The sequence below is a fragment of the Mus musculus genome, chromosome 5, assembly GCF_000001635.26.
Source record: "Mus musculus strain C57BL/6J chromosome 5, GRCm38.p6 C57BL/6J".
In the NCBI taxonomy this organism is placed as follows: Eukaryota; Metazoa; Chordata; class Mammalia; order Rodentia; family Muridae; genus Mus; species Mus musculus.
The window spans coordinates 150,964,330-150,981,376 of record NC_000071.6 but is presented as its reverse complement, the minus strand read 5'-3'; the positions used below and the strand labels follow the sequence as shown (position 1 = coordinate 150,981,376).

General features: G+C 42.3%; 1 protein-coding gene across 2 annotated transcripts in view; it reads right to left on the bottom strand.

Moving 5' to 3' along the window:
- Kl (klotho) overlaps positions 1-17,047 on the bottom strand; it is a 41,211-nt gene that overhangs the window by 12,441 nt on the left and 11,723 nt on the right. For both annotated transcript variants that reach the window (NM_013823.2, XM_006504917.1), the window contains exon 2: positions 257-767. In NM_013823.2, coding sequence (NP_038851.2) covers positions 257-767 — 511 coding nt within the window. The remainder of the gene's footprint in view (positions 1-256; positions 768-17,047) is intronic.

Sequence of the window (17,047 nt, the reverse complement as noted above, 5' to 3'; positions counted from 1 at the left end):
GTGGTGTATGTTACATGTGATATGTGTGTGGTGTGTGATGTGTGTGTATGGTATGTGTGTGACATGTGCATATATGATATGCATATGTGTATGATGTGTGTGTATGATACAGTGTGTGTGGTGTATGATGTGTGTGTGGTATGTGGTATGTGTTGTATGTATGGGGTGTATTGTGGAGGGTGTATGTGGTGTGTGTTGGGGGGAGTGTGCATGTGTGAATTTTGGCAAAACAATGGGATTTTTCTTGAAAGCCTACCTTTTAAGGTTTCCATTATGAACTTCTTGAGATAATACATATATTTGGCATCATCCCTTTTGGTGGTTCCCGAGACAAACCAGCCATTTTCCACAATAAATATTGGAGGGTGGTTATATTCCAGATCTATCCAAGACAGAAGCTGCCTCAGGTTGGGAGACTCCAATTGGCGGAACTTCATGTTAGGGTCCAATAGCTGAAAGCTCAAGGTTGGTCCGAAGGAGAGAGCAAAAAAGTCAGCAGTTCCTCTGATGAGCCTCTTCTCAGATTCAGTAAAATCAGGCAGAAGAGACGAGAGGTTGTTCTTCATACTCTCTGGGTAGTCGCCATCAATAAATATGGGTTTGGCAAACCAGCCTAGCACAAAGTCAAGAGACTTCTGGCATTCTCTGATATTATAGTCAGTCATTCTTCGAGGATTGATCCAATGGGAGCTTAAGGCGATAGACACCCGGCCTCCCTGTGTGGGGCGGAAAGAGGTGTTGTAGAGATGCCAGACTTTGGCATGAGCCTACAGAGAAAACAAAAAACAAAAAACAAAAAACAAACATGAATTTCTCCCAGAGTATGAGGAAGCATGCAATATTTACTGGATTCCCCACTCCACTGATGCCTGATTACCATCTGACCTAACACAGTGACTAGTCCACAATACAGCAATCAGCTAAAGCCAATAAGTTATTTCAAGGAAGGCCACCCTGCAGAGAGCTGCCACCATGATCTGAGAAGATTTCCAGTGTGTTTTAGCAGCCAGTGGAAAAAATGTAAAATCATTGTATTGAGTGGATAGTTACGATTCACATTGGAAAAATTAATAAACTAAGAATTTGTTATAATACTTACTGTTAAGTTATCTTTGGATTATGTACTTTTTAATTTGTGGGCTTGAGAAAAAAAAAAAAGAAAGAAAGAAAGAAAGAACCAATCTCCCATCTGTGGCTGTACGAGGAATTTCCAAATAGGATTATGTGTTTTGTCCTAAGAGACTAGGAGTTTCCAAATAGAATCCAGTTGTTGGAGTCAAACTGATTATTTCTCATGTGTCTGTCATCCCCAAAATTCTAACACATGCTTTTACAACTTTTGTCTTCCCTGTGAATCAGCCCAAGACATTGAAAGATGAACCTTAGTATCTTGGCCCACCATCCTGGGCGCTGAGACATTGCTGGCTTCTTAAAAGTGCAAGGGACAAGCCAGGAACAAGACATAACTAAATACAGCTGTGAGGACATGGGTTGCTAATACTGGGCCAGGAGTCCCTTGTAAAGCCGCTCTACATAGCCAACTCTGTGCTTCCAGAAACCCCAGCTGACCCCTGCCTGTTCATCTATTTCTCTTTCACTTAACAAACATTGAAGAGAATCTGGGTTTTATTTCCTCATTACCTTTGAACTCCTTGATTAATTCTTCATATTGTCCTACAAATACAAGGGCTATCTGTTAGTTTTTTATTCCCCAAACACACATTTGGAAAACTCTGCTCCCATTTGCTGCTTGATTCCATGTAGTTTCCAGAATGACTGATCCAATTTTCCTCTCACTGTGTGAGCCAGAGGATCTTCCGCTCACTATGCCAAATATCCTTTTTATTTTCCTCAAATATTCTTCTGGTTTGTCTCAGCTCAGGCATCCAAGAATGGTCTCCTCACCCATCCTCCAAGTTCAGCAAACCGTTCAATGAAGTAAATTTGTTTGTCTCTCATGTTGACTTTTTAAAACAATATGCCTCATTTCGGCAAGTGCAGTAATATTTCATAATCTGTAGCAGCTGTCTACAAGCTGAGAAAAAATAAAACTAAACCAGGTCTGCCTGGGCTGTAGAGTGAGGCCTGTCTCCAAACCTTTACAGAGGGAAAGAGGGAGGGGAGAGAGGGAAGAAAGCAACATTGAAGATATAGCTCAGTAGTCAAACGCTCACTAGCTCATGAAAGGACCTAGGTTTAATCTGGGAAACAAACAAACAAAAGGCATTAAAGAAAAAAAAAAAAAAAACTACCCTTTTGTGCAAACAATACAGACTGATCTAAAAGTTATCATCTACAGCAAGGACACAAAGGACCCTCACATAGCTGAGGGGACTTGCTACATCCACTCTAGTAGTGACACACGTGACAGGACTAGAAACCTGGATGAAGTCCTGAGGCGAAAAGTTCACGTAAACTTAGTCTCCTGGAACTGTGGCATCCCATAGCACGTATGCTCCAAACTTGTCCTTGAGAATGGATCTGTGTGCTTCCTTTCAGTATTGTTTTGTTATAGCTGCCTCCAAGCAATGACTTGCCAAATACCTAAGCAAAATCGAACTTTGCTTCCTGGCCTTCATCAATGCCCTAGGTAGTCCTTGAGCTGACCCTGGGCTTGGAATTCAGCAAGAATGTTGCCTATTCAGTGACATTCAGAATTGCCTCTCGTATTGTAAGAGAAATAGTGAAAGAAATTAGGATTTACTATCTACTACATAGAGTTAGAAATCTCAGGGCAAGCTTAGCAACATAAGTTTAGAATTCTTATTATAGTTATGTATGCGAGACTACATTACTTATTAGAAAAGTCCCCCCACACTATCACTTAGAATAAAAGTCAAGTCGCTCCCATATACAGGAATTTACAATGGTTTAGGAAGTAGATCAGGCTGTGGTTTTAGAGTATTGCATTATTCATGAGAAGGTTAGCTAGAGCGGAACTCCCTAATTAGAGCCATGACTTGGGTGTGAAAGCCCTTGCCCTGGGAGTGTAAAGACCTCACACCTGACTTCTAAGAATATAGCTGACTTTAGATAGAGTTGACTTTGTCTCAGTTGTTTTATTGCTCAGTTCCTGCCAGTCTTTGTGTTTGCATTCCTCTGTTTTGTGTAAGAGTCATTAAGCATCCGATAACCTCATTGTACCTTGCCAATGTGTCACCTAACTTTCCTATTTTCTTCTGTATAAAAAGTTTGATGCTCGAGCCAGGCGTGGTGGTGCATGCCTTTAATCCCAGCACTCAGGAGGCAGAGGCAGGCAGCTTTCTGAGTTCGAGGCCAGCCCGGTCTATAAAGTGAGTTCCAGGACAGCCAGGGCTATACAGAGAAACACTGTCTCAAAAAACAAACAAACAAAAACAAAAGTTTGATGCTCGATTTGACATTAAATTTAGATACAGCACACTCTCTTGTGTCGTGTCTGTTTGTCACCCCCTTTTCATCGCCAATTCCATTGCCCACTGAGGGGGGGGGGCCCGACTGAGGCGGGTCCGCAGCAGGGACTCCATTTGTAAGCCTCTACATTAGTATCTAATGACAAGAAGCAGGACGGTGGTGCCTGTGGAGAGGGAGGGCCGGTGAGGAGTTACAGGAAGATTTATATGGCAGTGGGCCGGTCCTCTACCTCTCTAGCGGGACTCATCACACAGATGGGCATTGTCCTAGTTTGCTTCTCTGTTATAGTGGCCAAACACCAACCAAAAGCAACCCCAGGAAGGAAAGGGTTTATCTGGCTCTTACGTTGCAGTCCATTACTGAGGGAAGACAAAGCAGTGGTCGGAGCCTAGCAGCAAGCGCTGAAGCAGAGACCACGGATAAACTTTCTGGCTTACTCGGCTGTCTTCTTGATAGAGCCCAGGCCTCCCTGCCCAGAGATAATGTTGCCCATACATCAATGAAGCAGTGCCACACAGACAAGGCCACAAGTCACTCTGCTGAGGGCAATAATTCCCCAGCTGGGGTTCCGTCTTCCCAGGAGTATTAAGTTGACAAACAAGATCAGGCATCACATGTGGACTTGCCAAAACTCATAGGATTGTGCAATAAAATATAAAGACTTATTGAGAAACAGATTGTGAGTATATTACTAGTCATAAAGATACTTGTATTAAAGATACTTGTTGTTGTATATTGTCTAGGATTGACATGATAAGAAACACCGATTTTCTCTATGTCTTAGGGTTTTATTGTTATGAGGAGATACCATGGCCAAGGCAACTTTTATAAAGGACAACATTTAACTGGGGCTGACTTAGAGGTTCAGTCCATTATCATCATAGTGTGAAGCACAGTAGTGTCCAGACAGACATGGTGCTGGAGAAGGAGCTGAGAGTTCTACATCTTGATCCAAAGGCAGCCAGAAGGCTGTCTTTTCTACACTGGATGGATCTTAAGCCCACCCTGATGGTGACACATTTCCTCCAACAAGGCCTAAAACCTAACAAGGACACCCTTCCTAATAATGTCACTCCTTGTGGATCAAGCATTCAAATACATAAGTCTATGTGGGCAGAACCTTTTCCGACCACTATACTCTGAAACACAAATTTAACTCTGCAAATCAGTTACTTTAAAAAAAATTATAGATGTAGGCTTAGATTATTCAAAACCTACTTTAATAAGGGTTTTCAAGAGTTTCAACACTCCCTCTTGCCCACCATCCAAAGGGAGGGGAGAAAAGATGGAAAATAGGACAAGGGGATGTGGACCTGTTTAGAACCAGTTTTTGTTGTTTTTTTGTTTGTTTGTTTGTTTTTTCTTTTTGGTTTTTCGAGACAGGGTTTCTCTGTATAGCCCTGGCTGTCCTGGAACTCAACTCTGTAGACCAGGCTGGCCTCGAATTCAGAAATCTGCCTGCCTCTGCCTCCCAAGTGCTGGGATTAAAGGCATGCGCCACCATGCCCAGCCAAGTTCTCTGGGGCCATCCCAATCTTCATTGTCAGGACACCAGCAGTCCAGTTCAGTAGTGTCACCAAACATGAATAAGCATCAGCAGCACAGTCCAACAGAAACAGCCAGGCCTCCACTGTCAGCCTGAGTCAGCTGGGAGTGATCAGAAACAGCCAGAAAGTCGGGAGTTCTTTGCCATGCCTCTCTCAATAAAGTGAAGATCCTTAAAGACTGGAGACTGATGGAGCTTTGCTCAGCTGGCTATGCAAGTATGCTATCACTCTCTGTTGGGTCCTACTTATACTCTCTCCAAACATCTGTGAGATCTGTGAGTCCTCTCACAGATCTGCTTCAGCAAAGCGTCACTTGAGTTTGCTGCAGCAAACTATCATGTGTCTGCGTCACATGACACAACCACTTCATATACCAGTCAGCATTCACCCATTCGAGCAACAAATATTACATTCTGCTATTTCGCTGAGAGACACAAAAGATAGTGTCTTCTTCTCGTGGAGCTTTTATCCCAGGGATAAAGGAATGGATGAAGAGAGAAAGGTTAGTGGGTGGCAGGATCCGGCAGGGCTGCAGTTAGATAGGAAGTACCCATCGTCGGCAGAGGCATTGCTTGAGGAGAGACCCGATCCATAAAGAACAGGGAGAGTCAGCAAGGGTCAGGGGATGACATCAGGTCATGCAGACAGAGTTGACCAACTGGATGAGGAAATGGACTGTTTTAACTCTGTACCCTTCCAAGCCTTGTCACCACAGAAAGACTTGGGTATCAACTTTCTCTCTGTTCTCTGTTCTACTTAAAACAGGGACAGCGATGATATTTTACATTCCCATCCTTATGAGGATTAAATGAGTCGATACTGGTTGAATATGCCTTGCCCCACACCCCAAACCCTAACTCCCAAATGCTCTAAAATTCAACGTTCATTGAGTCCCAACACAACCACAAGTGGGGAAGCCCCTGGGCTTTAGTGTCAGGGTTCCTAGCGAAAATCCAGACACCCTGTAAAAACCAGCCGATACTAGTGTCTACCTGAGGAAATACACTGCACACAATATATACAGGAATTTTGTGTTGACTCCCCATGGCATCTCCTTATGTATATAAAAATGTCACAAAGTCCAGGATCTGAAAGACTTCTTGCTCAGCCACTTGGGGTAGCAATCGTGACTGTCAGCTAGTAAGCACCTCGTGTTTATCCTTCGACTGTAATCATAATGTTGTTTGGTTTATGGTTTTTAAAAGATGACTAGATGTGAATGGTATGAATGGTATGAATCAACATCGATCCAAGAGACCAGTTAGGCACCTACTGCAATAATGATGGTACCAGGAGAAAGAAGATGGCAGTTTGGACCATTGGACCAGGTGGAATATGAGGATGGACAAGGAGATGCTGGCAAGTAGCCAGGCACAAGTTATCATGGATGCGATTGGTGTGGCTTGGCTTGCCCATGTGAGTTATGCTTCACAAGGGATGAAAGAGGGGAAAGGAATCACAGACAATCACAAAGCCCCAAATCAAGGAGATCGAATTCTCTTAAGTCATAGAGCCACTGTCTCAAGGAGGATACCTGGTTGGAAGCTGGGGGCTTGAAGCTAAAACACATCAAAACAGTCACAGACAATGCTAGCACTCAGGCATGCACATCCCAGGGGCCAGACTCAAGAGCTCACTTTGTCGTGACTATTCCTTCGATTAAAGAAATAATAAATTAAAATGGAGTAATTCTTAGAAGATTAACTTAATCCCGTGAAAGTTAAATTAAAATCTTAATTAAATTAACTGAGACCAACAGAGAAAGAATTGAAATGCAGCCCATAAATAGAAAATAATTCAGATACCTGTGTGTGTCGCTCCACACCCAAGAGCTGTGATGTAAGGTCTCAGAGGTGAACTTCTTAAAAAGACAAAGGACTGGAACATTTCAAGCCAAATAAAGCCTTTTTGTTTTTCTTTCTCTTTTGGCATCCTTCACCTCAACTTTAAGAACAATGCATGCTTGAGGACTTTCTCAAGGTCACCTCTGTGCTGAGTTGTCACATGAGCCAGCGGACTGGCCTAATGCCATGTTTACAGACCAAATTACCCTCTTATTTGTATCAGCACAATTCGGCAGATTATAAACTGCAGTTCCTTAGCAGCATTTCAATAAGTCTCTCACAAAACACTCCTCTAATGATTTCCCAAAATAATAACCTTCTGTATTTTCCATCCACAAAACAGCCAGCCATCTCCACACAAGTTCCTTAAGAGATGAACAGAGTCTAACCTGATGCTCAGGTAGACACACAGAATAGAATGGTGGTGCCTGGGATGACTTGCCTTTGTTACTGAGGACTGGTGTGTGTGTGTGTGTGTGTGTGTGTGTGTGTGTCTGTCTGTCTGTCTGTCTGTGTGTATGTCTGTGTATCTGTGTGTACCTGTGTCTGTTTACCTGTGTGTCTGTGTATCTATGTGTGTGTGTCTGTGTATCTGTATGTGTGTCTGTGTATCTTATGTGTGTCTGTGTATCTGTATGCCTCTGTGTGTCTCTGTGTGCCTTTGTGTATGTGTGTGTCTGTCTGTGTGTGTATGTGTGTCTATGTGTCTGTGTCTGTGCATCTATGTGTGTCTGTGTATCTGTGTGTCTGTGTGTGTGTGTCTGTGTGTTTCTGTGTCTCTGTCTGTCTATGTGTGTTTCTGTCTGTGTGTGTCTGTGCATCTGTGTGTGTCTGTGCATCTGTGTGTGTCTGTGCATCTGTGTGTGTCTGTGTGTCTGTGTATCTGTGTGCCTGTGTGTCTATGTGTCTGTGTGTCTGTCTTTTAATCTGTCTCCTTCTGGTATCATTCCTTAGGAGCTTTCTATCTTGTTTTTAAGGCAGTGTCTGTTATTGGCCTGGAACCTATCAATTATGTTAGGGTGGCTGGGCCATCGAGCCCCAGGGACCAGCCTGTGTGTGTCTGCCTCTTTGGTGCTGAGATTACAAAAGCATCATAATGTGGCCTTTTGGGTTCTACAGACCAAACTCTAGCAAGCCCCTTACTGACTACATCACCCAGTCCTCTACTCAGGACTTGGTTTAGTCATTTCTTTTTGTTGCTATGATAAAGACACCAGGACTGGAAGCAATCTGGGGAGGAAAGAATTTATTTGGCTTACATAGCCCTTTCATGGTTCATCACTGGGGGAAGCCAAGACAGTATTGCACTTACCCACAGATAAACATGTAGACTGTTAGTTAACTCTTGGGACCATACGCATACTGAAAACAGTTATATATACACGGCAGCTTACTTGATGGGCCTTGTGTTGCTGTGATAAAGACCACGGCCAAAAGCAACTTGTGGAGAAAAGGGTTCATTTTAGCTTATACCTCAGGTCACACACACACCTTCCATCATTGAGGGAAGTCTGGGCAAGAACTCAAGCAGGAGCTGAAGTAGAGACCATGGAGGAAAGCTGCTTACTGGTTTGCTCCCCCTGCCTTGTTCTGTCTACCTCCTTGATACAACCCAGAACCACTTGCCCAGGGGGACACTGCCAGACCATGGGCTAGACCCTCTCACATTAAACCTTAACCAAGAGGATACTCCACAGAATTACCTACCATCCTGTCTTATGGGGGTATGTTATCAACTGGACCTCCTTCTCCTCAGATGATTCTAACATGTCAAGGTGATAAAAACAGCAACAACAACAACAACAACAACAAAACAAACAAACAAACAACCAGAATAGCATTTCAAATCATCTGCTGCAGAATAGATTAAAATGTCAACAGCTAGAAGCTGGAATTTTTTTTTTTTTAAATCTCCAAAATGTAGACACTACTACAGTCCTGACTCAGGTGACAGCTGTTGGAAGGACTTTTGAGAGGCATCTCAAAGCAGGGGATGGAAAGAAGGTTGCTTCTATACCTACCGACAAGTACACTCTGGAGGCAGGCTAGGATCCAGCAAGCATCTCACCTGGCTTCACCTGCCTGATGCAGGATGCTACTGTCTGAGACAAGCGTGGCTCTACTCACTTGTCTCCTTCTGCTGCGCACGTACCCTGGTATTTTCACAGTAATTACGAAGGAACAGTGTGTATGTGTGTAGGTGTGCCTGGGTGTACGTGAGTGCATGCACTATGTAAGCGTCTTTGTGCTTTTGTGATGCTGACCACAGGCAAGTACCATCCTGAAGCATCAGACCCTCGAAGCTCTTGCTCTATTCTCAAGAAGCCCATCTTCGCCTCCAGCTGATCCCAGTCCAGGGTCATCTAATTTGCATACATTTACATATTTACTGATAGGTCTCCGATTCAGTTAAAGGCATGTTCAGCAATTCACCAGGATGAAAGCCAGGATGGGTTTTTAAATCAAGTTGTCGCTTTGGGTTTTTGTCACTTGGAACCATCTTGCCTTGGCTTTGCTAAGTGGGCTACATAACAGGTCTTTTTCACTTGCTTTAAAATTCTTCAAAGGAAGCCAGGTATAGTGGAGCACCTCTTGAATCCTAGCACTTGGGAGGGAGAGGAAGGCAGACCTCTGTGAATTCGAGGCCAGCCTGGTCTACAGAGGGAGGTCCAGGATGAGCAGAGCTATATATAGTGAAACTCTATCTCAAAAATACCAATAATAAAATAATAATTTAAAATTTCTTCAAAGGAGGGAAAAGTAACTTCATAGCTCACATTGTACAGAGCTTAACAACGTTTGTCAAATCATTCTACTTAATAATAGATCACACTGCTACGAACATCCTTCTAGGTCCTAAAGAGATGGCTCTGTGGTTAAGAGCAGTGGCTGCTCTTATAGAAGACTTAGCTTCTGTTTCCAGCACCCACGTGCCGCTCCCGATGGTCTGTAACTCCAGTTCCAGGGGATCTGACAGTCTCTCTGGCCTCCTCAGGCACTGCAGGCATGTGAAGCACAGACAGACATGCAGGCAAGACCCACATACATTACCAAAAAAAAAGAATTACTTCCAAATGACTGATGTAAAATTGTTAATAAAATATGCCAGCTTATGACCAGAATTATCACTGGATGTGATGGTGACCCCACTGACATTATTGGGGACATGGAGGAGCGCCAGCATCTCAGGCTGTACCCCGATGTTTCTATGCCAGTCAACCATGAACCAGAGGGAACTGTACCAGAAAACCATGAGGGACCAGGGAGGGAGGCACACAGCCAGATGCAGGACTGCGACAGGACTGTGAGCACTGAGACAAAAGACATCAGAAGGTCATCGCAGGATCTTTGATGCCAACATCCATCATCACCATCGCCCTGTCACTCTGCAACACCCCCATTGAGCAGTTCCCCTTCATTGTCAGCAGCGCTGAGACAAGCATTTTTTTTTTCTCCTATAACTTTCTAAATGTTCTCCTTTCTCACCAGCTTCTCCAGCTGGGAATCAGCTGATCAGCCCCTTCTCCCTGAGCCTTCCTGGTGATCAGACCATAGGCTCAGTTGCTTTTTAAATAACTCCCTTCCGCTCACAGGAGAGAACACTTTAACTCAAAGGGGGGAAAATGGCATGTGGATGTGTTTCTACAGCAAGAGACAGGGTAAGATTACAGAAAAACACAGCGTGCTTTGTAGATTTGTGGTTAGTGAGAAGCAATCTGTCTGCCCTCTTTCCATTTACCTGTTTGTGGTGGAAAGTTATTTAGGAGACAGGTTGAGGAGTTGCTCCCGGGGTGGCCTTGGTGACTCTGACCACAGAAAGAGGTGGGACTGAGAACATGAGCATGCAGTTTATACAATGACAGCTGCTCTGCCTCTGGGACAGGCTGTGTTCTCTAAGCAAGAGGAGAGGCAGGCACCAACAAATACCAGGAATGTGGATTGCAGAGAGCATTAGTATACAGCAGATGCTGTAAGAAGGAGGATGATCACAAGGACCTGCTGTGCCAAAGGAATGCGAGGTTTCCTGGTGTCACTCACCAGAGACTTATTTTCCTTTCAAACTATGGTGTGGTCTAACCTTTTTATTTATGTCTCTGTAGGGGAGACTCCATGTGTACCCCAACAGCAGTGTTTCCATTGCTCCCCATTTTCTGTAAGGTAATGTCTGCCACCCTCGGCCCCTGTCACAGCCAATCCTTCTGCCCCATATCCAGTCCTAGGAAACCCGGTTCCTTTACAGCCAGCCTGTGTGATTAGAAATAATCTGTAAAGATTATTTGTATCATTAAAAGAAAAAAGTTCTTGATGTTCCTGGGCTTTGTCCAGGTTCATTTACAAACGTTCATTCCATGAATTTAGTAATAGCTCATACGCTCCTTGGCTTCAGTGTTGAACAGTCATTACATACAAAGAACTGGCTCATACCAGGAGGTGTTCACGAGAAACCTTGGATTGTATTTTTGGGAACTCTTCTCATCCCAGAGGGATTTGTTTTCGGTTTTAAATGTGGGTCCCATTGAGTCTTCCAGAAGCTAAGACGGCAAGCTCGTGAAACTTTCTGAAGAGTGTCACCAGCAGCACCTGTAAATTTCGAGTCACGTGGTTTCCCAGAAACCCCAGGAAGTCATCTCCTCCACTTCCTGTGAGGCTGAGCTGCTGGGAGGAACTATTTTAAATGAGAAGAACCAGACCTATCTGATGGAGAAAGCGGCACGTGTGCACAGAACTAGGTTTGTAAAGCTGTATCCTGACAGGAGAAGAGACATTCTAAACAGAAACACACTTGCTCCTTCCTTGGGCGACCGGACCTCCCCGAAATAAGTCCCCTCCTCAGAATCCAACCACAGGAGAAGGAAAGTAAAGCCGTGGTGCCAGCTAGAGCTAAAGGGGGACCGAACTTGCCTTCTGAGGAGGGATTTCACGGCTCTGACAGCTTAATTACTATATGCATATTTCTGAGATTTTTTTAAGTTTTGTTTTTTTTTTTCTTTCATCAAATTGTAATACCCTTACAGAAAAGAGGGAGAAAAGTAGGTATCTTCCTGTCTCTGTTTGGGCCAAATGTAAATAAATCCTCTTTCCATTATCAGCTTGCTCCTTATTTATTTATTTATTTATTTATTTATTTATTTTTGAAGATGCATTGGCTTTATAAAACTAATACCCCTCGGTAGTGAGGTCTCTTGTTCTATGGCTAAAGGGTAAGGCAGAAAGAACTGCTTTAGGAAGAGAGAAGAAAGTAAGACACCCACACAGCCACCGCCGCCAACACATCAGGGCCCATAGAGTAGCTAAAAGGCTGAGTCGGGGACAGGAGGCCAAATTGGTGCAGAACCTCATACATACGTGGTCACTAGAGCAGGGGACCACAGCATGGCAGCTACTCATCTCTATCCTTCCCCAGCACAAAAGGGACATCTCACACACAAAGGGTAAGAAAAAGAATGCAGCATTTGGGCTCAATGACCTTGTGTGCTCCATTTGGATGTGGTCCCTGGTTAGAAACCAAAGACAGCAAGTGTGTATATAGTATGTATGTATGTGCACCATGTACATGCACTGTCTAAGGGAGCATCAGATTCTCCCGGAACTGGAGTTACAGCAGTTGGTGAGCTGCCAGGGGGATGCTGAGGACAGCCAAGGCTCTTGAACCACTGAGCCATCTCTCCAGACGCAGTCTTCTTAATTTTAAAGGGAAGCAATTGGAGATCACACAATAAGAGACCCGTGAACAGGGTGTAATGTTAAAAAGAATTCATTGGTACCAAAGAAAAAAATGTAATTGGAGGCCAATGCAAATGAATAGAATACATCTGGCAAATTAACCTCAAATAATTTGATAGTATTGCATTGTCCCTCTAGAAACACAATAGTTATATCTCTATATGTTGTAACTTTATACCTCATAAACCTCTGTGTGACATGGCTGGGGACAAAAACAAGAAAAGGTGATTTATATACTATAGTACAGTCTCTGTTTAAAGAGTGGTGTCTTGAAAGCTTTCAATGGTTAAACAAAAATTTGATGGTTGATTCTTAATGACAAAGACTGATGGAAATTTGAATGAATCAACCCTAATGGGAGCTCGAAAAGGAGACTCACACTCTCCCATGGGATGTACACACAGCTATATTTTTCTCTCTGTAGTCAGACACGAAAACTCACTAGGTACGCTTCTGAAAACACGGAAATGTTCCAAAACTTGCCTCAAAATGAGCACTGTGGGCTAGAATGGCATAAATGTTATGACTGACCAATTTATTTTTTAAAGCGATGATAAAATACCTATTTCCTTTTTATTTTTATGACAGTAATATATGTTTATGCTTTAAAAGTCATAGATTGGGGCTCAAGAGATGCCACCGCAGTTAAGAGCACTGGCTGATCTTGCAGAGGACACAGGTTCAACTCCCAGCACCCACAGGGCAGCTCACAACTGCCTGTAACTCTAGTTTCAGGGGATCAAATGCCCTCTACTGGCCTCTGTGAGCACTGCATGCACATGGTAGGTATACAGACATACAGGCAAACATACATAGACATAAAATACAAATAAATCTTTTTAAACAGTCAAGTATAATTCTGAAAAACTAGATGAAAATTACAACTCTCTGTCTCATACACTCCACTTCTCCCTAGCTCCCCTCCCTAGAGGAAATAAAAATCATTGTGTAACCATGACTTTGTGGGTTTTTTTGTTTGTTTGTTTTTTAATTTACACCACTCTCACTCTTCTATCCACAGTATCCACTGGCTTCCTGTTATGGAAGCTAACAGTTTAGCCATCTTACACTGACAGATTAGCCTTGCAAGAGGTTTGGTTTCACTAGCATCCGGTGAAGGCTTGCTCCACCATTGTAAATATCATTCACAGATGGTCAGTGTGGTAATGAAGTCTGTCTTTCCTTAATTCTGTTTTCTTTGAAGTTAATATTCACACAGCTTTTCTCTTTGCTTGGTTTTCCTTGTGCCTGTGGTTCACTGATCTTACCATCTGCAGCCTCCGTCCGGCACAGACTCCCATTGGCTCACATCACACGGAGACACACTTCTGGAATCTTCCCCCCTCTGCACTGGCTTCTCTGTGCCTACAGCACAGCCACCTTCAGGTCTCTGCTTCATCCTCACATCCCCAGCTTAGACATGGGCTGTGCACACTGTGTCTTCTTCGTGACTTTACATGGAAGACACTCTCTAGAAGCTTCCTGAGAAGGGGCTCATAGAAGAATTTTTCTTAAGTTATTTTTATTATTTAAATGCATTCTATACATCAAACATAACACTGAGTATTTTGAGAATCAAATAGTACATAAAAATTGTTTAACTTTTATACTCATATTCTTATTCTAAAAATATCATTAATGAATATGTAATACTGAGGATAACTGAGCATCTTATATCTAATGTTGAATACTAAATTGTTTCAAAACATACAAAATATTCTTTGGGCCTGGCAGTGATGGCACATGCCTTTAATTCCAGCACTTGGGAGTTGGGAGGCAGAGGTACGCAGATTTCTTAGTTCGAGGCTAGCCTGGTCTACAGAGTGAGTTCCAGGACAACCAGGGCTACACAGAGAAACCCTGTCTCAAAAATATATATATTCTTTGGGAATTAAGCATAGTAAAAGAGCATAAAATATTAAAAATGAGTCATTAAGAAATATATTCAAAAGCCCTTATGTAATACCACCTGACATAGTGAGAGAGTATTTAAAACACATTATATATCCGTATACGTTGTCTAACAATCAGTTTACTTAAAAAGATTATCAGTGTTTCTAGGAGAGAAATCATTTTATCAGTAAGTATATTTTAAAATTTTCAAAATAGCAAGAACTCTTTGAAGTTAAACATTAAGAAAATGCTAATTTCAAGTACAGTGAGAAAAATATGAATAATATTTCCATGATGTTTGTAGAACATGGTTTTCATATTTTCAACTTAATATTCAACAAGCAGAATAATTGTTTTGAGATATATTTTGTTGTTATCTCTCCCTTTTCATTTCTGATTTTATTAATTTGGATACTGTCCCTGTGCCCTCTGGTTAGTCTGGCTAAAGGTTTTATCTATCTTGTTTATTTTCTTAAAGAACCAGCTCCTGGTGTTGTTGATTCGTTGAAAAGTTCTTCTTGTTTCCACTTGATTGATTTTGCCCCTGAGTTTGATTATTTCCTGCCGTCTACTCCTCTTGAGTGTGTTTGCTTCTTTTTGTTCTAGAGCTTTCAGGTGTGCTGTCAAGCTGCTAGTGTGTGCTCTCTCTAGTTTCTTTTTGGAGGCACTTAGAGCTATGAGTTTTCCTCTTACCACTAATTTCATTGTGTCCCATAAGTTTTGATATGATGTGTCCTCATTTTCATTAAACTCTAAAAGGCCTTTAATTTCTTTCTTTATTTCTCCCTTGACCAAGTTATCATTGAGCAGAGCATTGTTCAGCTTCTGTGTGTACGTGTGCTTTCTGTTGTTTTTGTTGGTATTTAAGACCAGCCTTAGTCTGTGGTGATCTGATAGGGTGCATGGGATTATTTCAATCTTCTTGTATCTGATGAGGCCTGTTTTGTGACCAATTATATGGTCAGTTTTGAAGAAGGTACTGTGAGGTGCTGAGAAGAAGGTATATTCTTTTGCTTTAGGATGAAATGTTCTATAAATACCTGTTAGATCCATTTGGTTCATAACTTCTGTTAGTTTCACTGCGTCTCGATTTAGTTTCTGTTTCCATGATCTGTCCATTGCTGAGAGTGGGGTGTTGAAGTCTCCCGCTATTATTGTGTGGGGTGCAATGTGTGCTTTGAGCTTTAGTAAAGTCTCTTTTATGAACGTGGGTGCCCTTGCATTTGGAGCATAGATGTTCAGAACTGAGAGTTCTTCTTGGTAGATTTTTCTTTTGATGAGTATGAAATATCCTTCCTTATGTTTTTTGATGACTTTCGGTTAAAAGTCGAGCTTATCTGCTATTAGAATGGCTACTCCAGCTTCTTTCTTGGGACCATTTGCTTGGAAAACTGATTTCCAGGCCCGAGGTAGTGTCTGCCTTTGTCACTGAGGTGCATTTCCTGTATGCAGAAAACTACTGGGTTCTATTTACATATCCAGTCTGTGAGTCTGTGTCTTTTTTTGGCGGGGGGGGGGGGGAGGGGGAATTGAGTCCATTGATGTTAAGAGATAGTTTTCCTCCCTGTGTACGTGTTTTCCATCTATCATCCTTTGTGGGGCTGGATTTATGGGAAGACATTGTGTAAATATGATTTTGTCATGGAATATCTTGGTTTCTTCATCTATGGTAACTGAGAGTTTTGCTGGATATAGAAGCCTGGGCTGGCATTTGTGTTCTCTTAGTGTCTTTATGACATCTGCCCAGAATCTTCTGGCTTTCAGTTTCTGGTGAGAAGTCAGGTGTAATCCTGATAGGTCTGCCTTTATATGTTACTTGACTTTTTTCCCTTACTGCTTTTTAATATTCTTTCTTTATTTAGTGCATTTGGTGTTTTGATTATTATGTGATGGAAGGAATTTCTTTCCTGGTCCAATCTATTTGGAGTTCTGTAGGCTTCTTGTATGTCCATGGGCATCTCTTTCTTTAGGTTAGGGAAGTTTTCTTCTATAATTTTGTTGAAGATATTTACTGGCCCTTTAAGTTGGGAATCTTTGCTCTCTTCTATACCTATTATCCTTAGGTTTGGTTTTCTCATTGTGTCCTGGATTTCCTGGATGTTTTGGGTTAGGAGCTTTTTGCTTTTTGCATTTTCTTTCACTGCTGTGTCAATGTTTTCTATGGAATCTTCTGCAACTGAGAGTCTCTCTTCTATCTGCTGGTGATGCTTGCTTCTATGACTCCTGGCTTCTTTCCTAGGTTTTCTAACTCCAGGGTTTTCTCCTTTTGTGATTTCTTTATTGTTTCTATTTCTATTTTTAGATCTTGGATGGTTTTGTTCATTTCCTTCACCTCTTTGATTGTGTTTTCCTATAGTTCTTTAAGAAATTTTTGTGATTCCTCTTTAAGGGCTTCTAGCTGTTTACCTGTGTTCTCCTGTATTTCTTTAAGGGAGTTATTTATATCCTTCTTAAATCCTCTATCACCATCATGAGAAATGATTTTAGATCCAAATCTTGCCTTTCTGGTGTGATTGTATATCCAGGGCTTGTTATGTTGGGAGAATTGGGTTCTGGTGATACCAAGTAACCTTGGTTTCCATTGCTTATGTTCTTATGCTTGCTTCCTGTCATCTGATTATCTCTAGTGCTCCCTGCCCTTGCTAT